The sequence below is a fragment of the Aquarana catesbeiana genome, linkage group LG04 (assembly GCF_042186555.1).
Source record: "Aquarana catesbeiana isolate 2022-GZ linkage group LG04, ASM4218655v1, whole genome shotgun sequence".
In the NCBI taxonomy this organism is placed as follows: Eukaryota; Metazoa; Chordata; class Amphibia; order Anura; family Ranidae; genus Aquarana; species Aquarana catesbeiana.
Window position 1 is genome coordinate 668,953,235 of NC_133327.1, and position 26,864 is coordinate 668,980,098.

The 26,864-nt window shown below is 44.0% G+C and overlaps 1 protein-coding gene across 5 annotated transcripts in view; it reads left to right on the forward strand.

The window, feature by feature from the left end:
• The window catches only part of EML6 (EMAP like 6), a 262,319-nt gene that overhangs the window by 155,045 nt on the left and 80,410 nt on the right, over positions 1 to 26,864 (forward strand). For all 5 annotated transcript variants that reach the window (XM_073628575.1, XM_073628576.1, XM_073628577.1 and 2 more), the window contains exons 17-20: positions 1,600 to 1,700; positions 4,658 to 4,860; positions 11,159 to 11,270; positions 19,460 to 19,587. In XM_073628575.1, the coding sequence (XP_073484676.1) occupies positions 1,600 to 1,700; positions 4,658 to 4,860; positions 11,159 to 11,270; positions 19,460 to 19,587 (544 nt within the window). The remainder of the gene's footprint in view (positions 1 to 1,599; positions 1,701 to 4,657; positions 4,861 to 11,158; positions 11,271 to 19,459; positions 19,588 to 26,864) is intronic.

Sequence of the window (26,864 nt, forward strand, 5' to 3'; positions counted from 1 at the left end):
CAACTTTCTAGAAATGGGGGGCCTCAAGTGCGGCCCCCGCCATCACCAAGGGGCTGCATATAAAATTTAGTCAATATTCATTATTAAGAGACAGCAGACACGCAATAGGATGTGGTCAATGACTATTGGCATGGTACAAGAAATGGTCAGAAACTGTGGACATAATACAAGAGATGGTCAGAGACTGCAGACATGATACAAGAGATGGTTAGAGACTGCAGACATGATACAAGAGATGGTCAGAGACTGTGGGCATAATACAAGAGGGGGTAAGAAACTGGACATAATACAAGACACAGCACAGTGGCGCAGTGGGTAGCACTCTCGCCTAGCAGTAAGAAGGGTCGCTGGTTCGAATCCCGACCACGACACTACCTGCCTGGAGTTTGCATGTTCTCCCTGTGTCTGCGTGGGTTTCCTCCGGGTACTCCGGTTTCCTCCCACACTCCAAAGACATGCTGGTAGGTTAATTGGATCCTGTCTAAATCGGCCCTAGTATAGGTATGAATGTGAGTTAGGGACCTTAGATTGTAAGCTCCTTGAGGGTATAGGGACTGATGTGAATGTATAATATATATATGTAAAGTGCTGCGTAAATTGACGGCGCTATATAAGTACCTGAAATAAATAAATAAATAAATAAATAAGACATGGTCAAAGACTGTAGACACAATACAGGAGCTGGTAAGAGACTATGAGCATAATACAAGACATGGTCAGAGACTGAAAACATAATACAAGAGATGGTCAGAGACTGCAAACATAATACAAGAGATGGTCAGAGACTGTAGACATGATACAGGAGATGGTGAGAGACCGTGAACATAATACAAGAGGTGGTCAGAGACTGCAGACATGCTGCAGGAGACTGAAGTTGTGGACTGGCATACACTAGTGGGATCACAATACTTCTTTATTTAATACAGGATTAAAAATAACAAGTGTCCTTCCTTGCTTACATATTTAAGCCCTGTGTGGACCTTAATCATGCTGCAGAGACTGTCAGAGACTATGGTATAGGAGTTTTTGGAGACTGGGGACATGCATTAGGAGGCAGTGATAGACTGGAAACACTATTCCCAAAACACGCATTCCTGCAATATGACTGCGAATATATAAATGGGTGCCGCAGCAACCCATTTCGGCTGGAAACCAAAAAAACGTAAAGCGAAAGTATGTCACCAGCACAGATCTCCAAAACGGGTTTTGGGGCTTTATTCAGCGATGGGCTTTACTCAGCGATCACATCGTAATAACAGGAGCCTCACAGGACCTCTTCATCAGGCATGTGGCACCACTTACCCGATGAAGGGGTCCTGCAAGGCTCCGAAACATTGCTTCTGTTATTACGATGTGATCGCTGAATAAAGCTTTTGGACCCGCTCTCAAGATCTATGGTGGGCTGGTGACATATTTTTGCTTTGAACTCTAAAATTTTGGAACTCCCATCACTTTCTGCACTGGAGCTCCAGAATACATCTTTGCCATTTATCCATTTTATAAAGTATGGCCTTTGTTCTCAATTCCTTTGAGATTGTAGGGTAGTGTGGGTGGTACTGTCTAATGTATAACTTTACACTGTGTATTTTATTTCTGCAGAGGGCACAAGGATAAAATTTTTGTTGTGAAATGTAATCCACATCACACTGATAAGCTGGTTACCGTTGGCATAAAGCACATCAAGTTCTGGCAACAAACAGGTAAAGCTTGTCTAGGGATCTCTGGTATTTCAGATGCTGGGCACTGGTGCGTTGGAAAATATGATTGCAATTAATTAAACAGGCTCTGCAGTCAGCTACCCACGGTTTCATGGTTGCAAGTGACCAAATAATTGAAATTGTAGTGGAACTCAAAACCGCTGCAAAGCCAATCAATAAGCTTTTACAACTGATTTTCATCCCAGTTATGATCTTTTGTTCAGGGGAACTGAAACATGGATGATAATCACAGTGAATCATTGAATACATTTTCTTTAATTAAAGCTTTATGCATGTGAAGCTCCATTTAATACAGATGAGAAGAGGAAAGTTTTTTTTTTTATAAGTGAAAAGAGGAACATGTAGAACTTCTATCAGGTTATTATTGCAGTCTGTATTCCCATTTGAGAGATTTTTCCCTCAATTTCTGTCTGATGGTGATGGGTGTCAGACAGAACAGGAAGTGGGGGAAAAGTAGGGTGTCCCAGTCAGGGGTCAGGCTTGGAGACCCAGAAGCTATAGCAAAAGAGAGACTCCCACCGACCAGCATGATAAGTATACAAGCAGGTCAACCTGGTGAATGATGTGGGCTCACCTGATGTGTGGGGTCTAGTACTGACCAGCGTTCACCAGAGCTCCTGATGGTATAGATGGGTTTTGCTACATGTGAGTACCAGGTTATGCTCCTCAGGATCGCTCCACCGGAAGGTGAGCAAGCCGGGGTCCAGTAGCACATATAGCAGGTAAGGATCAAGCAGAACCGTATGAAACAAAAGGAGGGGTTTGGGACTTTAAATGCGGTAACCCTCTTTTTCTTGCAAGCAGAAGCGTAGCCAGTAAACAAGCCAAAGGTAAGTAAAAAGTAGTTACAGGCTGGGATCAAGCAGAAGCATAGTCAAGGAATGAGCCAAAGGTCAGTAACAAGTGGTAGCAAAGATACAGACAGCAGCAGGAGTGACAAGAACAAGATTTTGGCTGGAGAGAGCACAATAATGTGGCAAACAGGAAGTGCAAAGGCATGGCTTTAATAGGAAGTTCATGGGAGGAGCAAAGAGTTCAAGGTTCACCAGAAGCAAGGTTTATGGTAGAATCATTCAAGGAATTGTCCAGGGAGCTGTCCAGCATTACAGGTGGCTCAGCAAGAAGAGATGTCACCAGACACAGCAGAGGTTGCAAGTTCAGACCTGGGTCTTGACAAAGGGACATAGAAAACAAATGTTTGTCTTCAAATATCTCCCTTAGCTTACAAGGAGCCTGCAATCGGGGGTAATACCTCCCTGTAGTGTGAAAGTCTGCTGCGCCCCATGCAGCCTTCCCCACCTTACTATTGGCCTGTCACTATAATAGATAGCCTTACTGGGCTTTAAGAAAATGCTGGAGAAGATTAGACGGCCTTCAACCCTGCACATAAGTAACAGTATTTGTATATAAATGACAACAAAGGATGGAAGTAGGGATCAAAAAGAGAATACCACATCCCAATTTGTAGAATGAATAAAGAAATAAGGGGCTGGAGGTAACAAACCTCTGGACTTTTAAGGTGTTGTATAAATTGTTTAGGAAATATCAATTAGGCATGTGCAATTCGTTTCGTTACGAATTCGTTTTTTAACGAATTTCGACAAATTCGTTAATTCGGGAATATCAGAATTAACGAAAACCCGTTTAACTAATTTTTTCCGAATATTCGTAAATTCGATAAAATTGGACATTCGTAAATTCGGGCATTCGAACATTCGTAATTTACATTCGTACATTCGTACATTCGTACATTCGCAATTTACATTCGTACATTCGTGCATTCGTACATTAGTAAATTAGTGAATTCGTAAATTTGTAAATTCGAAAATTCGGAAATCTGAAATAATAGTTAACTAATAATAACTTAACTATTAGTAATTACTAGTAACTTTGGATTTATAGGTATTGTAATTTCCTTTTAAATTTGGCTGTTAGTGAACGTAACACATACAAATTTATCCGAAGTTATGAATGATCCGAAAAAACGGAATGGAACGTAATGAATTAATAATAATAAATAACAATAATAATAATAACAACGTTTTATTATTATTATTTATTATTAATTTGTTCCGTTCCATTTGTTTAAATGCAGCCTTCATTTTGGATAATTCGTAACTTCGGATAAATTTGTATTTGTTACGTTCACTGACAGTCAAGTTTGAAAGGAAATTACAATACCTATAATTTAATAGTTAGTTACTATTTCAGATTTTTGAGTTTTCGGGGTTTTTGGTTTTTCAAACTTCGAATTTACAAATTTCCGAATTTTCTAATTTACAAATGTACGATTTTACGAATGTACGAATTTACGAATGTACAAATGTAAAAATGTACGAATGTACGAATGAACGAATGTTCGAATTACGAATGTACGAATGTACGAATGAGCGCATTTACGAATGAACGAATTTACGAATCGCAATCATAACGAATGACCCGAAAAACGAAAAAAATAATAAACTAATGAAACGAAAACGAAAATGAACGAATTTTTTTGGCTGTGCACATGTCTAATATCAATTCACCAATGGCATTAAGTAAAACATATACATTTTATTACAAATATTTAACATGAGACACATTTTAATTAAAAAATTCAATTATTTCACTGAGATATGATGCATAGATAATACCACTTTCTCAACATGTTTCTCTCGGCGGAACTTCCTCAGGAGACTTTGGGTGTGGCATCTATTATGCTATAAATCACAAAAGATTTAGTGAACGCTCATGTTTGAATATAATAAACATTCATAAAAAATGGCATACATGAATTATTATGCAAAAAAAACACTTTTACACTTTGATATTTTTTGCACAATATTTCATGTATGCCATTTTTTTATGGATGTAAATGTATTACTGTGGTCAGATTCAATGACCAGAAGTGTCATGTTTACATTAAATGACTGGTACCTACTACATCCTCTTGGCAGGGGGTGGCTTTACTGCAAAACGAGGAACGTTTGGAAATGTCGCTAAACTAGAAACAATGATGTGTGTTGCTTATGGACGGGCAGAAGAACTGGTGTTTTCCGGTGCAGCCACTGGAGATATCTATATCTGGAAAGACATTGTGCTACTTAAAACCATCAAAGCCCATGATGGACCAGTATTTGCCATGTACGCATTGGATAAGGTGATAACATCTTTATACGTACGCTGTCCTGTTATTGAGTCTGTGTGTATATGGTTGACTGGCATCCAATGGGTGTACTTACGTAGGTTACCTAAACAAATATGAATATGTACAGTGCTGTTTAAAAATATTTTCTCCCTTCCTGATTTTTTTATCACACTTAATGACTCAGATCATTAAACCAATTTTAATATTACTAAAAAAGCAGTTGTAAATGAAAGCCCAAATGATCATAAGTGGTAAACACATACATTCTAAACATACTCTTTAATGAAGCCAAACAAGTCCAAATCAGTACATATGAAATGGAAGAATGAAAGCTGATTCCACTCAGTATTATATCCAGTGCCCTCTTAGTTCACCACGTGTCAATATATATAGCAAGTTGATATCCCTAGAACAAAGGAGCCACGTTACTACATATGACTTTTAGCATCAGGTGGGTATTTCAGGAGGGACTTCTTCTTCTGCAAAGAAAGGTTTGTGGATAACTGTATACAGTTGGGACGGAAAGTATTCAGACCCCCTTAAATTTTTCACTCTTTGTTATATTGCAGCCATATGCTAAAATCATTTAAGTTCATTTTTTTCCTCATTAATGTACACACAGCACCTCATATTGACAAAAAAAAAACACAGAATTGTTGACATTTTTTGCAGATTTATTAAAAAAGAGAAACTGAAATATCACATGGTCCTAAGTATTCAGACCCTTTGCTGTGACACTCATATATTTAACTCAGGTGCTGTCCATTTCTTCTGATCATCCTTGAGATGGTTCTACACCTTCATTTGAGTCCAGCTGTGTTTGATTATACTGATTGTACTTGATTAGGAAAGCCACACACCTGTCTATATAAGACCTTACAGCTCACAGTGCATGTCAGAGCAAATGAGAATCATGAGGTCAAAGGAACTGCCTGAAAAGCTCAGAGACAGATTTGTGGCAAAGCACAGATCTGGCCTAGGTTACAAAAAAATTTCTGCTGCACTTAAGGTTCCTAAGAGCACAGTGGCCTCCATAATCCTTAAATGGAAGACGTTTGGGACAACCAGAACCCTTCCTAGAGCTGGCCGTCCGGCCAAACTGAGCTATCAGGGGAGAAGAGCCTTGGTGAGAGAGGTAAAGAAGAACCCAAAGATCACTGTGGCTGATCTCCAGAGATGCAGTCGGAGATGGGAGAAAGTTGTAGAAAGTCAACCATCACTGCAGCCCTCCACCAGTCGGGGCTTTATGGCAGAGTGGCCCAACGGAAGCCTCTCCTCAGTGCAAGACACATGAAAGCCCACACATGAAAACACCTGAAGGACTCCAAGATGGTGAAAAATAAGATTCTCTGGTCTGATGAGACCAAGATAGAACTTTTTGGCCTTAATTCTAAGCGGTATGTGTGGAGAAAACCAGGGACTGCTCATCACCTGTCCAATACAGTCCCAACAGTGAAGCATGGTGATGGCAGCATCATGCTGTGGGGGTGTTTTTCAGCTGCAGGGACAGGACAAGGGAAAGATGAATGCGGCCAAGTACAGGGATATCCTGGACGAAAACCTTCTCCAGAGTGCTCAGGACCTCAGACTGGGCCGAAGGTTTACCTTCCAACAAGACAATGACCCTAAGCACACAGCTAAAATAACGAAGGAGTGGCTTCACAACAACTCCATGACTGTTCTTGAATGGCCCAGCCAGAGCCCTGACTTAAACCCAATTAAGCATCTCTGGAGAGACCTAAAAATGGCTGTCCACCAACGTTTACCATCCAACCTGACAGAACTGGAGAGGATCTGCAAGGAGGAATGGCAGAGGATCCCCAAATCCAGGTGTGAAAAACTTGTTGCATCTTTCACAAAAAGACTCATGGCTGTATTAGATCAAAAGGGGGCTTCTACTAAATACCGAGCAAAGGGTCTGAATACTTAGGACCATGTGATATTTCAGTTTTTCTTTTTTAATAAATCTGCAAAAATGTCAACAATTCTGTGTTTTTCTGTCAATATGGGGTGCTGTGTGTACATTAATGAGGAAGAAAAATGAACTTAAAGGATTTTAGCAAATTGCTTCAATATAACAAAGAGTGAAAAATTTAAGGGGGTCTGAATACTTCCCGTCCCCACTGTATGTGAAACATATCTTCTAGGTAGATATCCTAATGAAAGAGAACCCATCATGGGCTCAGTAAGACAGTAGACTGATTACTCTAAAAACTAAATGGAAAACAGTAGGCTGGTAGTATTTTCTGTTCAATTTAGAGTATGACTAAAGGCAAAACTCTTTTTTTGATTTTGGGTAGAGTGGAGATTGATTAGAACGCTTGTCAGTTTTTATTTGTGTCTGTGTCCCTGTTCGGGAGATTCACTCTCTCCATTTGTCCTGTTTTACCATTATCATTAAAAGTGAAAATAAAAGAAAATCCCAAATTTTGGGTTGTCCCCAGAAAAGTAATAGGGGGAAATCTTCCAATGGGGCCACTAGTTCTGGTGACCTGGGGGGTCCCCAAGAAATTATCTTAATTTGCAGGAATTTACTCTAATTTCCTGTTTAGCTATAGGACAGGAAGCGAAGGGAAATTTCCGCAATAGTACACAGATGGCGAAACCAAAACTGACAGGGGTTATAACCCTCCTTGCTCTGTCCAAACTGAAAAAAAATTATTTCCCTATAGTTCTACTTTCAGGGATTTTTTTTCATTTGTTTAAGCCAAAGTCAGGATTTTCTTGTGTAAACGGGAAGGAAAATAAATTCCAATTAGACTTGAAGTTGCAGATCAGCAGATATCCTCTGGTTGCCGATCAGCCTAATCTGGACCTTTCGGATCAGCCTGCCCATTTAATTAGAGCACATACAAAATAATTACTTGATTAATTAGATCTGCTTTGTAATTAAGTCTGTACTATTTCAGGAAGAAGTACAATGCATTCATGACATGCTTTAAAAAAAAGTGATCTGCTGTTTTTTTTCTTGGAGACAGTAACGCAGACAATTCCCCTTCCCAAATCCTCAGATGCAGGGAATGGAGTTAGGGACTTTGCTTGTGAAATCTGTCATTGCAGCATGTTCTTAAAACACAGGGAGCTCCTTGGGGATGCTCTGCTATGCTGTTAGGTTTGCTGCTTTTTCACAGCATGAAAACTACATGATGCAAAGCTTGAACTCCTCTTTAAAGTGGAACTTTACCCATAACAACTTGATACAAAATAATGTTCTTTAGCAAGGAACATACATTCCACATTAGATATTAGGCCTCATGCACACGTCAGATGTTTTTTTTTTGCAGCTTAAAAACGCCTCTCCGTGTTATTCTATGTGTCCATGCACACACAGGTTTTAAGAGCTGCAAGTGGCATAAGCGGTTTCAAGTTGTAAAAAAAACCCAGGGCCAGCGCGTTCTGAGGACCGCCGCTTTACGCTGGTAAAAGCTGCTAAACGTGGCTTAACGCTGGATACAGCCTCGCTAAACCTCGTCAAGTGTTTTTTTTACATGTCAAAATCAGTGGTTCCCTATGAGAGCCCATTGATTTAAACAGAAGTCACACCACAAGTTGGATCATGATGATCCGACTTGCGCTACTGCTTGTGCGCTGGGGATCTTGAATGAGAATCCTCGCCAAAATGGAAAAAAAACTGGTGTGGGGTTCCCCCCCAAGAGCATACCAGACCAAAGAGGTTCCCCCCAAAATCCATACCAGACCCTTATCTGAGCATCCAGCTTGACAGACCAGGAAACGGGGGGGGGGACGAACGAGCGCCCCCCTCCTGGACCATACCAAGCCACATGCACTCAACATGGGGGGGGGGGGGGGTGGATGCTTGTCCTCATCCCCATGTTGATGAGGACAAGGGCCTCTTCCCGATAACCCTGGCATTTGGTTGTCGGGGTCTGCGGACGGGCGGCTTATCGGAATCTGGAAGCCCCCTTTAACAAGAAGGCCCCCAGATCCTGGCCCCTCAACCCTATGTGAATGAGTATAGGGTACATTGTACCCCTATCCATTCACCCAAAAATGTCAAAAATAAAAACAGTACACAGGTTTTTGATGAAGTAATTTTATTAATGCAGCTTCGGCGTCTCTTCTCCTTCCAATTTCTCCTTCCAATTTCCCTCCGGCGATGTCTTCATCATCAGGTTCTTCTCCTCTCTCCACTGATGTCTCCTCCCACTGCCGGTTCCCCTCTCTTCGTTGTCTTCTCCCGCTGCTGATTCTCCTCTCCCTGCTGTCTTCTCCTGCTGCTGGTTCTCCTCTCTCCGCTGTCTTCTCCTGCTGCTGGTTCTCATCTCTCCGCTGTCTTCTCCTGCTGCTGGTTCTCCTCTCTCCGCTGTCTTCTCCTGCTGCTGGTTCTCCTCTCTCCGCTGTCTTCTCCTGCTGCTGGTTCTCCTCTCTCCGCTGTCTTCTCCTGCTGCTGGTTCTCCTCTCTCCGCTGTCTTCCCTCATTGCCGGTTATCTTTCTTCGCTGTCTTCTCCTTCTGTTCTCCCTACACTCTCTCCCGCTGTAATGCTGGGTCCACCGTGTGCCATTACTTTCATAGCTATGGGTTGGGCCACCCAGTGACATCATCCAGAGACCCCACCCTTGTAACATCACCGACCCATCATGCCCCGGGCCCTGACGTCACAAGGGGGCAGGGCCTCCAGATGACATCACTGGGTGGCCCTTCCTGCATGGCTATATAAGTAGTGGCGGCCCTAGCATTACAGTGGGAGAGAGCATCGAGAGAACATCGAAGGAAGAACAGAGGGAGCAGACAGTGGAGAGGAGACTAGGCAGAGGGAGAAGACAGCGGAGAGAGGAGAACCGGCAGCGGAAGAAGACATCAGCAGAGAGAGGAGAAGAACCGGAGGATGAAGACATCGGAGGGAAAAGAAATCAGAAGAGACGCCAGAGCAGCTTTAATAAATTACTTTGTCAAAAACCTGTGTACTGTGTTTATTTTGACACTTTTTTTGGGGTGAATGGGTATGGATAAGATGTACCCCATACTCATTCGCTTCCAGAGTCCGATAAGCCCCCCGCCCGCAGACCCCGACAACCACCGGCCAGGGTTGTTGGGAAGAGGCCCTTGTTCTCATCAACATGGGGACAAGGTGCTTTGGGGTGGGGGTCGCAACCATTGATTTTGAATAGAGGCAGAGAAATGCTGCTAAAAGCTAGCGTGGCTAAATGTGCATTAAAGCCAATGCAAAAAGCTATTAAAAGCACGTTTTTACAGCCGCTTTTTCCTGGCGTTGGTAGTGGCTTTGCAGCTTGTTTTTTCTAACGCCCTATGTTTATGAGGCCTTACGCTACAAGAATTAGTGTGTGCTGCCAATTGCTTCCAGCATTGCTCCTGTTCCTTCTTGCAGGGGACTGCCATTTTGCTGAAACCCAGAGCCCCTGAACAGCAGTAAATCATAACGCTGAACTAAACCCATCAATTTGAAATATTACATTCCTGTAATGCCAGTATTGCTAGCTATAAAATGTGCTTGTTTCCTTAACCAAACTGTCAAACCATGAAATTTCTGGTGTCATAACTGATCACATGTACAGCACCATGGCAGTTGCAGATTAAAAAGAAGCAGCTTCCTTGGCTGTAAAGGATAGGAGGGTTTTGTTTCGCTTTAAAGTGGAGGGCCACCCTGAAAAAAAAAAAAATCACCAAAAATCCTAAAAAAAATAAAAAAAAAACATTTGAAAAAAAAAAAAATTTAAACTTACCTAAACCCTTGTTGCTAGGCAGTCTTCCTAATCTGCCTCTTCCTCTTCCATGGTGAGTGTCCCAGAACACCACGGGGCCATTCACAGAAGGGAGCGCCGAGCCGCTCGCACGTGCGCAGTAGGAAACTGGCAGTGAAGCCACAAGGCTCCACTGCCTGTTTCCCTTACTTAGGATGGCGGTGCCGGGACCCAAAAGCCGAGGGACGGGTCGGTCTTGGGCGGCCGACATCGCGGGCACCCAGGACAGGTAAGTGCTTATTTAAAGTTAGCAGCTACAGTGTTAGTAGCTGCTGACTTTAAAAAATGTTTTTTGGACGGAATCCCGCTTTAAGGCTGTCAGCAGATCGGCCTTTACAAATTCAGCAGTGCCTAGAAGTAAAGAACTACTGAGTATGTGCAGACCAGGGTGCGATGGTGTATTACTGAATTTTAAATAGTATAGGCACTTATTTGTAATGTTTTACATAGCTATACCTGCAAAAGGGGCCAACCTGAAGTGATATAGCAGGACTTTATTTTCTGACTTTAGTTCCACTTTAAGGTACACAAAATATCATAGCATTATATACTGGCACTCATTCTTTTTTGTGTCTGTGTGTGTGTCAGGGCTTTGTCTCCGGTGGGAAGGACGGAGTTGTGGCGCTCTGGGATGACATGTTTGAAAGGTGCCTAAAGACATATGCCATTAAAAGATCTGCTGTTTCCTCCAATTCTAAAGGTAATTTTGTTACTGTAAAAGAAGTGAAGTGTGCTTGATTTTGTTGGACATTTATCTCAGCTGTCACCTAAAGACATTTTCTGCATAGTGTTTGTGTCAATGTTGTTGCGCTGCTTTTTCTTTCTCGAACATCATGGGACACAGAGCCACAGTAATTACTGATGGGTTATATAGGTATCACTGGTGATTGGACACTGGCACACCCTATCAGGAAGTTCAACCCCCTATATAATCCCTCCCCCTTGCAGGGATACCTCAGTTTTTACGCCAGTGTCTTAGGTGATGGACGTGTAAAGATGTCCTGTGCTGAGCTCCAAAGGGAATATCCTAAGATCCTATACTGGGGCAAGCCAGGCGAACCGGATCCATTCAAAGTGTCTTTTCATGGCCGAATTGAATGGTACCCGGGCCTCGCGTCCGAAGAAACGAGGTTTTACCCGTAATGCTTCTCTTTTTAGAGAGCTGGACCCCGCAGATCAGAAAATGGCTTTAAACTTCCTAATTTCTGGCGAGGTGCTTTACGGTCCCAGAACTGTTGGATCCCCCTACTGATGGGGGCCCCAGTCTCTGACGGTTTTTTCAAACGGAGCCCACCGTGAGAGGTGAAGATTGGGTCTGTGTAAACAGCACCCTGCGGCTGGATAAGGTAAGAGGAGATTCCACAGAATTTTTGAGTTCTAGTGGCTTTTCTCCTTTAAGGTAAATGCATGCTATGCCTATGGTGACCACCGGGGGCTGCCAAGAGCACAAACCTACACATGCTGACTGTCTGTGTCAGGTGTTTCATCGCTGATTATGTCCCAGCGTCTCAAGCAGGCTGCAAACAGGTAAGGTGGAAAGGGGGATTTCTCATGTTTGAATGTTCCCCCCCCAGGCTAGAGAGGGGCCACAGGGGTCTAGAAAGTGGTTATACCACCCGGGCTCTGCGGCCTAATGGCCACCATCTCTCAAGACAGCCGTTCAGGCAGATCTTGTTACCAGCCTCCCCCCCCCCCCATCCCCAGCCTTTCTCCGGAAGCATGACAGGAGAGTCGGCAGCGCGGGAAGCGCTCGTTTTTTTGAAAACTCGAGGGGGGGGGGGGGGCGGTAGAGGAGGGGGCGGGACGTCAGCACAGGTGCTTAGACTCCCACTCAGGCCAGCTGCAGGCTATTAGAGGCACTCTGTACAGGTGCACTCAGCCTTCTGAGAGACACAGAGCTGACGGTCGCATGTAAGGTGGGACACAGGCATTCTCCTAGGCAGCATTTACTGAAGTAACACCAGACTGAGCATTGGGTAGCAAGGCTTTTAGCCAGACTACATCGCTCAGCGGGCAGTGTTCATTTGTATACCTCACACCTTGTTGCTTTGCACTATGGGTAGAAGAGGTTCAAGCACCCCAGGAACCAGAGACACTAGGGGATCTCGTTCAGGTTCTGAGGGCCCCCTGTCGGCAGCATCCTCCCCCCCTAAAGATGGGCCAGGGACGGCTAGCCAGGGAGAGCCATCAGGGTCAGGGGCTACACCTGCTTCTGGCACTTCAGCCCCTGTATATATTACACAAGAGGTTTTTTCCTCAACCATTAATGGTCTAGAGGAAAGATTAATGGCCGTGATTACGTCTTCACTCAGTGGAAGAAAACGCACTAGGCTTTCCTCTGTTCCCCAAGACCCTCAGACAGAGGAGCTCTGGGATAAAGGAGATGAATCCCTTTCAGAGGATCGGGATGGGATGGATAATTCCTCTTCGGATGATTCAGGTGGAGAGGGACCCTCTGCGACTTCCCAAGAGGAGAAGGTCTTAGTGCAGATCCTCACTGGATTGGTCCGCTCCACATTTAAGTTGCCCATACCTGAAACTGCTAAAGAATCCTCTTCTGCTTTGGGGTCACTGAAACCTTTCCAAGCAGCACATGCTTTTCCTGTTCATACTTTACTTGAAAAGCTCATTTATTCTGAGTGGGATCACCCAGACAAACGTTTTTTTCCGCCGAGAAAGTTTTCAACACTTTATCCGATGGAAGAAAAGTTTATTAAAATGTGGGAAATACCGGCTATTGATGCCGCCATTTCCTCCGTAAATAATAGCCTGACTTGTCCTGTAGACAATGCTCAGATGCTCAGAGATCCTGTAGATAAAAGGATGGAATCCCTATTGAAGGATGTTTTCTCCTTAGCAGGATCAGTGGCCCAACCTGCAGTAGCAGCGATTGGAGTCTGTCAATACTTAAGAGACCATGTTAAGCAGGTCATCAAAGTATTACCTGAACAGCAGGCCCAGGGGTTTGCTAACCTTCCAGCGGCCTTATGCTTTGTGGTTGACGCCATTTGAGATTCTATCGTGCAAACCTCCCGTCTTTCACTGGGGTTGGTGCATATACGTAGAATCCTATGGTTGAAAAATTGGTCAGCCGAAGCACCATGTAAGAAGCTACTGGCTGGGTTTCCATTTCGTGGTGCAAGGTTGTTTGGAGAGGACTTGGATAACTATATCAAGAGAATCTCTTGTGGGAAAAGCACTCTCTTACCTGTCAAGAAGAAGAGTAAGCGTCCCTCTTTCAAACGGACTCTTTCCCCAGCGCCGGGGGCTTCAGCCTCCAGGCAGTCTCGACGGCCGCCTCCATCGGGGTCCAGAGACAAGAGTCAACCCCAGGGACAAAAGAAGTCCTGGGGAAAGAAGCCTACTAGGCAAAACACTAAGACCTCTGCATGAGGGGGCGCCCCCGCTCACTCGAGTGGGGGGAAGACTGCGACAGTTCTCAGAGCTCTGGCAGGAGGACTTCCAGGACAGATGGGTAATCTCCACGGTAACCTTAGGGTACAAGCTGGAGTTTCAGGAATTCCCCTCTCCTCGGTTCCTCAGATCAAATGTTCCCAGAGACCCAGAGAAGAAGCAGTCGCTCCTTCTAGCGTTAGAGCGACTTTTGTCGCAGGAGGTCATTATGATAGTTCCCGCAAAGGACCAGGCTTCTATTCCAACCTTTTTACGGTCCAAAAGCCAAATGGGGATGTCAGGCCCATTCTGGACTTAAGGGATCTGAACCGATTCCTAAGGATTCAATCCTTCCGCATGGAATCAATTCGAACAGTAGTTCCCACCCTGCAGGGAGGAGAATTTCTGGCATCAATAGACATCAGAGATGCATATCTGCATGTGCCCATTGTTCCTGCTCATCAGAAGTTTCTGCGCTTCGAGGTAGGAGGGCGCCATTTCCAGTTTGTGGCTCGGCCTTTCGGGATAGCCACTGCACCTCGAGTGTTCACAAAGATCTTGGCTCCTCCTCTGGCCAGATTAAGGGCTCAGGGTATAGCTGTCATAGCATACCTAGACGACCTGCTCTTGATAGACAGGTCGGTAGCCTCTTTGAATGGAAACTTGAGGACCACGGTCAGGTATCTAGAACACCTGGGTTGGATCCTCAACTTAGAAAAGTCTTTCCTAAAACCAGTAAGAAGACTGGAGTATTTAGGTCTGATTATAGATACAAGCCAGGAGAAAATATTTCTACCCCAGGCAAAGATCACTGCTTTGAGAGAGCTGATTCTGACAGTAAGGACCAAGAAGGGTCCCTCAGTCCGCCTTTGTATGAGGCTACTAGGGAAGATGGTGTCTTCATTCGAAGCAGTTCCCTATGCTCAGTTTCACTCAAGAATGCTGCAACACAGTATTCTGTCGACCTGGAACAAGAAGGTTCAGGCATTAGACTTTCCGATGCACCTGTCGCATGCGGTGCGTCAGAGCCTCAATTGGTGGCTCATACCCGAAAACCTGCAGAAGGGGAAATCCTTTCTACCGGTTACCTGGACAGTGGTAACAACAGATGCCAGTCTATCAGGTTGGGGAGCAGTTCTGGAACAGGCTGCAGTCCAAGGGGTATGGTCCAAGACAGAGAGGACCTTACCCATCAACATTCTGGAGATCCGGGCGATACATCTAGCTCTAAAAGCCTGGACTATCAGGCTACAGGGTTGTCCGGTCAGGATCCAGTCCGACAATGCCACAGCAGTGGCTTATGTCAATCATCAGGGAGGCACCCAGAGCCGAGCTGCTCAAAAAGAGGTGAACCAGATCTTAGTCTGGGCAGAGATGCATGTGCCATGCATATCGGCAGTTTTCATCCCGGGAATAGAGAATTGGCAGGCGGACTATCTAAGTCGCCAGCAGTTACTTCCAGGGGAATGGTCTCTGCATCCTGACGTCTTTTGGGCCATATGCCAAAGATGGGGGGTTCCAGATGTAGATCTCTTTGCATCCCGATTCAACAAAAAGAGACAGATTTGTGGCAAGGACAAAAGATCCTCTTGCATGCGGGACGGATGCGTTGGTGATTCCGTGGCATCGGTTCTCACTGATTTACGCATTCCCGCCTATTCTGCTACTGCCACGACTCCTTCGCAGGATCAGGCAGGAAAGGAAGTCGATACTTCTGGTGGCCCCCGCTTGGCCCAGAAGGACTTGGTATGCAGAAATAGTAAGGATGACGGTGGGTTCCCCGTGGACCCTACCGGTACGCCCAGACCTGTTATCTCAAGGTCCGGTGTTCCATCCTGCCTTACAAACGCTAAATTTGACGGTTTGGCTATTGAGACCCACATTCTGAAGAGTCGTGGGCTCTCAGGTCCTGTCATATCTACCTTGATTAATGCAAGGAAGTCAGCTTCCAAGATGATTTATCATAGAGTCTGGAAGGCTTATATAACCTGGTGTGAATCCAGAGGTTGGCATCCCAGGAAATATGTCATAGGTAGAATCCTTGATTTTCTACAGATGGGATTAGAGATGAAGCTGGCCTTGAGTACCATCAAGGGCCAGGTCTCTGCTTTATCAGTATTATTTCAGCGGCCACTTGCTTTGCATTCTTTGGTCCGAAACTTTATGCAGGGGGTGATGCGTCTTAATCCTCCGGTTAAAGTGCCCCTAAACCCCTGGGACTTGAATTTGGTCCTGGCTGTGTTACAGAAACAGCCTTTTGAACCAATAAGTCAGATTCCTTTGGTCTTGTTGACAAGGAAATTAATTTTTCTGGTGGCCATCTCTTCTGCTAGAAGAGTATCAGAATTAGCAGCTCTTTCCTGTAAGGAGCCTTATTTGATTATACACAAGGATAGAGTGGTACTACGCCCTCATCCTAGTTTTTTACCGAAGGTGGTTTCTGATTTTCATTTAAACCAAGACATTGTTCTACCTTCCTTTTTTCCAGATCCCTGTTCTCCGGAAGAGAGATCTCTACATTCGTTGGATGTAGTAAGAGCAGTTAAGGCCTATCTAGGGGCAACTACTCAGATCCGCAAGACGGATGTTTTGTTTGTGCTGCCAGAGGGTCCCAATAGAGGACAGGCAGCGTCAAAAGCTACCATTTCTAAATGGATTCGACAGTTGATCATTCAAGCTTACAGTTTGAAACAGAAGATTCCTCCGTTTCAGATCAGGGCACATTCCACAAGGGCTATTGGTGCTTCTTGGGCAGTGCATCACCGGGCCTCTATGGCTCAAATCTGCAAGGCCGCAACCTGGTCTTCAGTTCATACATTCACCAGATTCTATCAGGTGGATGTGAGAAGGCATGAGGATATCGCCTTTGGGCGTAGTGTGCAGCAGGCAGTGGTACAGGGTCCTCAGGTCTGATTGCACCCTACTTGGTCGTGGTTCCCCCCCCTCAGGTAGCATTGCTCTGGGACATCCCATCAGTAATTACTGTGGCTCTGTGTCCCGTGATGTTCGAGAAAGAAAATAGGATTTTTTAAAACAGCTTACCTGTAAAATCCTTTTCTTTCGAAGGACATCACGGGACACAGAGGTCCCGCCCCTCTTCTAATACACTATATTGCTTGGCTACAAAACTGAGGTATCCCTGCAAGGGGGAGGGATTATATAGGGGGTTGAACTTCCTGATAGGGTGTGCCAGTGTCCAATCACCAGTGATACCTATATAACCCATCAGTAATTACTGTGGCTCTGTGTCCCGTGATGTCCTTCGAAAGAAAAGGATTTTACAGGTAAGCTGTTTTAAAAAATCCTATTTTTTGTTTTTATCTGTGACCACCTTTGCAGTCTTTCTTTAACTGGATTTTTCTCTCTGAAATTTGGGGATGGGGTCTCTAACATATTTTAGTTCTTATGCCGCGTACACACGGACAGCGGACTTTACGGCAGACTTGGTCCGGCGGACTTTTCGACGGACTTTCCGAATGAACGGACTTGCCTACACACGATCAACCAAAGTCCGATGGATTCGTACGTGATGACGTACACTGGACTAAAACAAGGAAGTTCATAGCCAGTAGCCAATAGCTGCCCTAGCGTCGGTTTATGTCCGTCGGACTAGCATACAGACGAGCGGACTTTTCGACCGGACTCGAGTCCGTCGGAAAGATTTGAAACATGTTTCATTTCTAGGTCCGTCGAACTTTTGGGAAAAAAAAGTCCGCTAGAGCCCACACACGATTGAATTGTCTGATGGACTCCGGTCCGCCGGACCAAGTCTGCCGTAAAGTCCGCTCGTGTGTACGTGGCATTACATGTACAGAGTGTCTATGATGCCACAGCTAGCACTGTCAATTTGTGCACACCAAAAGCAGTGCAGCAGCATTCCTGATTCTTAAAGAGGAAGTAAACCCTGGTGGGTTTTACTTCCTCTTTATTTCCCTGCAAAGGTAAAGCATAATGGACTACTATACATGGCATAGTAGCCCATTATGGGTCACTTACCTGACACCGAAGCCCGCGATGTCGCCATTGTCCCCATGAGCATGGAGCGTCCACCTTCGGCACTCTCCCTCCTGGGGCCGCGAACTCCTGCTCTGTGACTGGCCGGAGTCGTGTGACGTCACGACATGACCCCTATTAGAAAGGGCACGATGTGCCCTTTCTAAAGGGCGCATGCGCCGATGACATTGGCGCTCGTCTTTTTGGTAAATATCTCCTAAACCGTGGAGGTTTAGGAGATATTTCAAGCACCTACAGGTAAGCCTTAATATAGGTTTACCTGTAGGTAAAAGTGGTTGTACAGGGTGTACAACCACTTTAAGATCAAGGCTGAACTGCACAGATTCAGCCACTTTGTAAAACGTGCTGGTATATTATGAGTGTTAAGCCTAGTACACACAGGCAAAATGTCAAGAGGCAATTGCCGGTACAAAAAATACCGGCCGACATTCTGCCTGTGTGTATGTCGGTCTGTCCTACGGCTTCTGTCGAACATACCTGCTGGAAAACCAGCAGCCAACCGGCTCCCGGTTAGCACTCTCAGCCAATGGCAGAGAGCTCTGATCGGAGTGTTCTGGCGGAGGGGGCGTCCCCCTGTCAGAACACAACAGCTCAGCGAGGGAGATCGCTGGACTAACTTCACATAGTTAGTACAGTGGCTCCCAGTCAAAGCTGTCAGGTTTTTTTTTTGACTAGTGTGTGCCTGGCTTAAGTCCAACAAGGTGCATGCCACCTCGTGGACTAATCTCTTTAATTTACACCTGACCGTTTTACACAGCTTCAGAATGCAGTTATTGCTACACTCCTGGAGCTCTGACAGACGCTGTTCTCACACACACAACATCTTTGCCCGCCCCTCCCCTCCACAGTTTATTTACAAAAGCCTTTGTATTTTGTGAACAAGTTCACCTAATACAAATCGCTCTGTGATTGGACAGGAGGAGGGGAGGAGCAGGCACAGTGGCTGCATGCAACTCTGCAGCTGCTGGAGCTGAAGCCAGAAGGTCCAGCATCAGAGCTCAGGAACTATAGAAATAGCCATGCTCCTGGCGCTCCGTAAAAATACAAATTGTAAATGAAAGAGATATAGCCAAAAGGTGGCATGTACCTCGTTGGACTTAACCCCTAGTAATCTAGAACATTGTACAAAGTGACTAAACTCCTGGGCTTTAAGCCTGATAGGGCCTTTATACATTTACAGATTGTCCAATGTTTGTACACATTTATTTTGGCAATACAGTGAAAAACAATTCAGGCATCCTTTTTAAAACTCAGGTCATGGCATAGTTAAGAGTAGATATTGGAAAAGCCTTTTACTGCACACACGCTGCATCCTTTCTTCAGGGAGAGGTTAGAAAAGGGTGCTATATGGTATTACCATCATCATCTGTCCATCTCTGGCTGCTCTTATTGTCAGGGGACTAGCCAACAGCTGTACCATTTGGTGCTCACTTACTACTTTTGCAAGATGAAACCTACAGCTTTAATGTAAATCTTTTATAGGCTTACTCTTAGAAGACAATCCTTCAATACGTGCCATCACATTGGGACATGGACACATACTGGTTGGGACCAAGAATGGAGAAGTTTTAGAACTTGATAAAAGTGGCCCAATAATACTGCTTGTTCAGGTAGGTGTTTTTTCTTATCGTACATCACGGGACACAGAGCCATAGTACGGTAGTTACTATGTGGGTTACAGGCCACCTTCAGGTGATGGACACCGGCACGCCCTAAGACAAACAGTGCACTCCCTATATAACCCCTCCCACTACTGGGAGTACCTCAGTTTTTTCACCAGTGTCTAAGGTGTTGATCACGAGTAAAGATGTGGTTTTGGTTGTGTTTTTGGTAAACAGAAACTCTGATGTTGGTGATGGTATTGTATATGACATTGTTTTCCAAGATTTGCATAGTTTATTACCTTCTCAATCTTCAGTGTCTGAATACTACCAGTACAATAAAATGTTACTTTGTGCAGCAGCTTCAGTATCACTGCCCTTTGTTAACCATGAACTTGGCCACATGCTCGCACTTCGTCCCACCTCCCCGTGTTTTCTCACAACCATCCCTTTCATTCCCAACCCTCCGTGGCCCCGTCTTTAGAACCAGCACCCAAAACCTGCTCTACCCTCTGCAAAGGTTCCATGAAGCCCACAGAAAAAGAGACATCTATGATGATGGCCATAAGGAACCAAATTCTTATATCTTTCTTACAACAAAGATGTCCACAGCAAGTGATGTTTTTCAAATACTTTTGAAATTCTAGACATGTAAAATGTTTTTTTTACAGGACAAACCGTTCGATCTCTAAAATGTAGAGTACTTTGAACCCATTTAAACATGTCTGTTCAATTGTACTTTCATTGTTTATCTTTTTCCATTATCCCTTTATTTCCTCCTAGAATTCCCATGTGAGCTTTTTTGTGGTACAATAATCATTTCAAAACACAGTGGAATCGCCTAATGGAAGTAGACATGTATGACATCACTGTGTGTGGAATATATTTTGATAAAAAATGACAAATGTATTATAAAATATATATAGATATATATCTATATATATATATATATCTATATATATATATATCTCTATATATATATATATATAGATATATATATCTATATATATATATATATAGAGATATATATATATATATATATAGATATATATATCTATATATATATATATAAAAAAATATATAATATAAATATAAAAAGGCAATGGTAAAAGTCACAGGACTTCAAGGTGAATCGCAATATAAATGATAATGATATACTAATATTTCTTGGAATATACCTTATCAGGAGCGGACATACATTGCCAGGCAGACATTGGCACAGACTGACTGAGGCTGGCCATTTATACTTAGATACTTATACAAAACCTGCCCTCCCAGCCTCCCTTTTAAAGCAGAACAAAAGGCAAAACTGATTTTTTTTTCATTTTTTATAGAACAAGGGAAGGTTATAACCCCTGTCAGTTATTTTTTTTTTCAACATTTGTGTCCCATTGCGTAGATTTGTCTTAACTTCCTGTTCCATAGCCAAACAGGAAGTGAGAGGAAATTAACCACATAGTGACCGCCCCACGCACATATACTGTGGCAGGGTGGCTGCTCTGTGCATGATCATGTACCTAGTACGTGATCTGACACTTCTGGGTCTGGGGCTCGCTCCACCAGTGACCTGCCCCCCCCCCCCCCCCCCCTGCTGTGATTGGACACAGTGGGAGCCAATCAGCAGGAACATGGATCCCACAGTAAATGCACCCCCCACACAGTTAGCAAGCACTCCCAGGGAACACATTTAACCCATTGATCGCCCCTTCCCAGCCAGTGTCAGTAAACCTTCCCAGCCAGTGTCAGTACAGTGACAGTGCATATTTTTTAGCACTGATCACTGTATTAGTGTCACTGGTCCCCCAAAAAAATGTCAAAACTATCACTTCATGTTCGATTTGTCCACTGCAATGTCACAGTCCCGCTATAAGTTGCTGATCGCCAGTATTTACTGATTACCAGTAAGAAAAAAAAAAAAAAAAAAGAAAAATTTTCCAAATTTTCCATAGTTTGTAGACGCTTTAACTTTTGCCCAAATCAATCAATATACGCTTTATTGGAATTTTTTTACCAAAAATATGTAGCAGAATACATATTGACCTACATTTATGAACAATTAGATTTTTTTACATTTTTTTGGGTATGTTTTATAGCAGAAAGCAGAAAATATTTTTTTTTTTTTTCAAAATTGTTTGGGATTTTCTTTTCATTTCAATGACAATGGTAAACAGGACAAATAGAGAGGGTGAATCTGCTTAACCACTTGCCGACCACCCTATAACAGATATACTGCTACAGGGCAGCCACTGTGTGCAGGATCATGTGTGTGTATATATACGTGATCCTACACTTCCAGGTAGTGGGCACGAATGTACGCTGCCGGTGGCTCGCTCTAGCTGTGATTATACACAGTGGGAACTGTGGACTCAATGTCTGCCGGCACCCACCGATCATTTGTACAGAAGCAGAATGGCAAAAAAGTAGCAATACAGCTATAAAATTCTTCTTGGAGATCGGTGAAGTTGACAAAAAATTTCATTAGGACTAGACTTTCTCAATCAACATTAAAGCGTTTGTTAACCCAAAAAAAAAAAAAACAGATTCTGTTCCCTTAAAGCATGTTTTACAGCACAGTGCCTGTGCTGTGTCATTTGACCCCCTATATCACATGTAATACCTGTCTGATTCTGCCTGGTTATACCCTTCCCCCTGTACACTGACCACAATATACCTGCTCTCTGTCTCCTGTGTCCTCTCTTCCATCATCTTCCCCCTCACCTCTCTAATTGTCTGCTCGTGTCCGTGCCCCCCCGCGCATGCTGGTTTAATACTTAACATGAAAAGCTCCCACGCCCCTCTGTATTAGAACAATAAGTTTCTCTGTGCCTGTGTTATATCATAAATATGCTTATCTGTACTGATAAAACAGCATCTTCCTGTGATCATGTGACTCCTCGGCTCTCTCTCTCCTCTCCTCCCCGGCTGACGTCAGCGGCAGTGCTCAGCCCCGCCCACTGGAACTGTCAGCCGGGCAGAGGAGAGGAGAGAGGAGTCACATGATCGCAGGAAGACGGTGTGTTATCAGTACAGATAAGCATATTTATTATATAACACAGACACAGGGGAACTTGTTGTTCTAATACAGAGGGGATGGGAGCTTTTTATACAAGTGACCTAGGCTCCATTGACACCTGAGCGTTTTGTAGCTTGAAGCCTGAAGCTACAAAACGCTTGAGGGGAAAAAATACATCTCCACTCCAAGTCGCCTGAAGCCCTACGCCTGAAGCTCAAACAAGTTCTGGACCCTTTTTTGTTGCGCGAATCGGGCAGATTTGGGCGTGTTTGGAGCAGGAAGCAGATGACAAAATCTAACAACATAGCAGCAAATGATGAAACAGATAATCATTTTTCCTATTGGCTAATAAAAAAACCCCCCAAAGCTCAAAAACGCCGGACACCGCTGCATGGAAACGCGCAAATATGCCTGGAAAAACATGCGACGAAACGCCGGAAAAACGCTTAAAACCGCTACGCTCAGATGTGAATGGGGCCTTAACAACCACTTTAACTATTTGCAATCCTTATGCTGCTAGCATTAGTAAATAGATAGGAAGGAATATTATATTTACTTGTCTTATACTTTTTTTTACATTTCTTCAGTTGCTTCCTGGTTTCTGGCCTAGGCCATAATTATGTCATACATCCCAGGAGTCTTCCTGGGCATTTTTTTTTCCTTTCATCTGGAGGAGGGGAAGAGGAGGTTCTTTCTCCCTCCTGGCTGCATGCCTAAACTAAGGCACACCTCCAAACTTTCTGAGATGGGAATGAGGGACACCTCATTAGCAAAATTATGTAGGCATATGACACACACCCCTGCCACGCCCCTCTTAAAGGATGAATGTAAAAAATAAATTGATTGGTTAAACCCACAAGTGCATTTTTACCACTACTATTCCTGTTATATTGGCTCTTGAAATTTACAAATGCAGCAATTTAGAAATTGGATGAAATGTTTAGCACTGGGAAACACTTTTTGATAGACAAATAGTGCATTTTATATACAACTATATAGATCAGACCAAAATGAGGGACAAATGAGGAGGAATGAGGGACAGAGGGACTTTATTCCAAATCAGGTACAGTCCCTCCAAATCAGGGACAGTTGGGAGCTATGGCTAAGGGCAGGTGGATTCCAGAAAGTAAATGCTACATCTGTCATTACTCGAGATGGCAGCAGCTAGAAATGCTAGGGGGGTGTTTTTGAAAGCAATTTCTCGAGAAAGCAAAGCATGGAGGGCGGCGACTCTAGACATGCGCCGGGCCTGCCCTGTAGCAGCCGGCGAAAAACCGGCAAAGGGGCCAGGGTAAAAAGTCCCGCCTTTTGGGGGAAGGTCGGTCCAGGATCATGTCTCTTCATCGATGCGCGAGCCGAGTGATCCACCGCTTTCACACTGGGGTGGGAGGTGCGTCGGCGGTAAAGACGTTTTAGGGGCAGTATTCAGCCGCTAGCGGGGGAATACCCCTGCTAGCGGCCGAGAAAGGGTTAAAAAACACTGCAAACGACTCTGCAGAGGCGCTTTACCGGCGGTATAGCCGCGTTGCCCCATTGATTTCAATGGGCAGGAGCGGTGAAGGAGCGGTGTATACACCGCTCCTTCACCGCTCCGAAGATGCTGCTAGCAGGACTTTTTTTCCCATCCTGCTAGCAGCGGCTGTTTCGGGTCGGTTTGCAGACGCTATTTTTAGCGCAATAGCGCCTGCAAACCGCCCCAGTGTGAAAGGGGTCAGTGTGTCTTGCTCTTTGTTCTATTTCGAGGTTTTTTTGTTTTGGCGCAAAGGCGAAACCCAAAGACTTTGGTTTCCCGGAAGCTGCTCGGCGGGCCAGCATGAAAAGTCCCACCTTTCATAGGAGCAAGTTTGCTCTGACTATTGGGAATAAATGAAACAACGTTTTCAAATTGTGGTGCTCAAATGCAGTTACGTTTCTGCTTTAACCATCAGCAGCTACCACATTACATTGATGAGCCCTAGTATAGCTGGAACAGTTTGCCTTTAGATCTATTCTGTTTGACTGCTCCATTGTCTGTAAAGGTAGAAAAATGAACCCAAAACCACTTCTAAATCCATTATTTGGCCTGTTTTATGATTCAGGGTATATCCTCCAAGCCATTTACAATGCAGGTTGGTATTCTACAGAGAATAAATATATTTGTAAAGCTGGATTGTTGTAGAGCAAACATCCGTGGGGTGTAGTCAGGATGACACAATTAAATGGAAGAAAATAGCATCATGTTGTACATTGATTAGATCAGTGTAAGTATATATTGATGAATACATGAAAAGCAGATGCTCTGAGAGGAACAGTAATTATGGTGTTCTGGTATAGCTGGTGAAGGCTTATTGCTAAATAAAATCCACAGTGTGGTCACAGTATTAACCTCTTTTTGCCAGACAAAACCAAAATGCTAAACTATATAGCAGCTTTTTAACTAATTAATGAATTATAAGGTCTGTACTGAAAGTAATGCAAAAGTGAGCATAAATTATTTATTCACTTACATAGATTGTTCTGTTTTCACATGTTGACCTTTTTCACTGAAGGCAAATAATGGATTACAAACAGAAGCAGTGTGCCGTCGTGGATTTCTTGATGAATGAGGGGGATGCAGGCTGTCCAACATCCAAAGAAGGCTACCAAATGTTTACGGAGGTGACACCATTGACAAGAGTCACCAATTACAAGACATTGCTCTAGTCCAGGGGTCTCAAACTTGCGGCCCTCCAGCTGTTGTGAAACTACAAGTCCCATGAGGCATTGCAAGGTTGACAGTTACAAGCATGACTCCCACAGGTGGAGGCATGATGGGACTTGTAGTTTTGCAACAGCTGGAGGGCTGCCAGTTTGAGACCCCGGCTCTAGTCAATGGTGTAATCTCTATAAACATTCTGTAGCCTTATCTGGATGTCGGACAGCCTGAACCCCTCCTTCATCAAGAACTCAGTGATGGCACATTGCTTTTACTTTTAATCCATTATATTTACCTGCAATAAAAAAAGAATATGGCCAACCTGTGAAATTTAAATGACCTATGTAAGTTCATAAAAAAAAAAAAAAAGTTTTGCTCACTTTTACAATACTTTCGGTACAGCCTTGGCTCATCATTCTAATGCCCTGTACACATGGTCGGATTTTCCGACGGAAAATGTGTGATAGGACCTTGTTGTCGGAAATTCCGACCGTGTGTAGGCTCCATCACACATTTTCCATCGGATTTTCCGACACACAAAGTTTGAGAGCAGGAGATAAAATTTTCCGACAACAAAATCCTTTGTCGGAATTTCCGATCGTGTGTACACAAATCCGACGCACAAAGTGCCACGCATGCTTAGAATAAATAAAAAGATGAAAGCTATTGGCTACTGCCCCGTTTATAGTCCCGACGTACGTGTTTTACATCACCGCGTTCAGAATGATCGGATTTTACAACAACTTTGTGTGACCGTGTGTATGCAAGACAAGTTTGAGCCAACATCCGTCGGAAAAAATCCTAGGATTTTGTTGTCGGAATGTCCGATCAATGTCCGACCGTGTGTACGGGGCATTACAGTGCATAGCATTTCAACAAGCAGAAAAGATTAGTGCATGTGTATGCATGCATGGCAATGTGACCTTGACATTGCTGCATAGCACTGTTTGAAGCGACTCTAAAACTGGTATAACTTACTGCTGAAATGCAGATTTTTTTTTCCAGGAAACATTGTAATTATATTTAAAGGAGAAGTCCAGCCTGAGATTTTTAGGCTGGGCTTCTCCTATGGGTCACAGGAGTGCAATTCGTTTTGCACTCCTGTGACCCATTTTTGGTGGAGAGCGGTCTTCGCTGACGTCGCTGCCATCAGTCGAGGCACCGCGTAATTCCGACTTCCCAAGTCTGGATCCGCCAGCTGCCCTGATTGATGGCAGTCTCAGCGAGCCGCTCAGTGAGCACGGAGAAGCAGAGAGGAGAGACGCCGACTGACAGTCAGCAGCTCTCCTCTCGGGGAGGAATGAGAACCGAGCCATCGGCGATGGCTTGGTTCTCAGTGCAGAGACGATGGGAGACAGATGCAGCATCGGACTGATGCTGCATCCACATAGGTAAGTTAATAAAAGATTAATATATAATAATAATGATAATAAATTTAATGCAAACAAATGAACATAATGCAATTCTTCAAATATCAATTAATTTACAAATCAAAATACATAACATGATACAGATGTAGACAAAAAGAGTAATATTGATGGAATTCATAATTAAAACAAACTTTAGGTAGGTAATCTTACTTGAAGACCCGACGCGTTT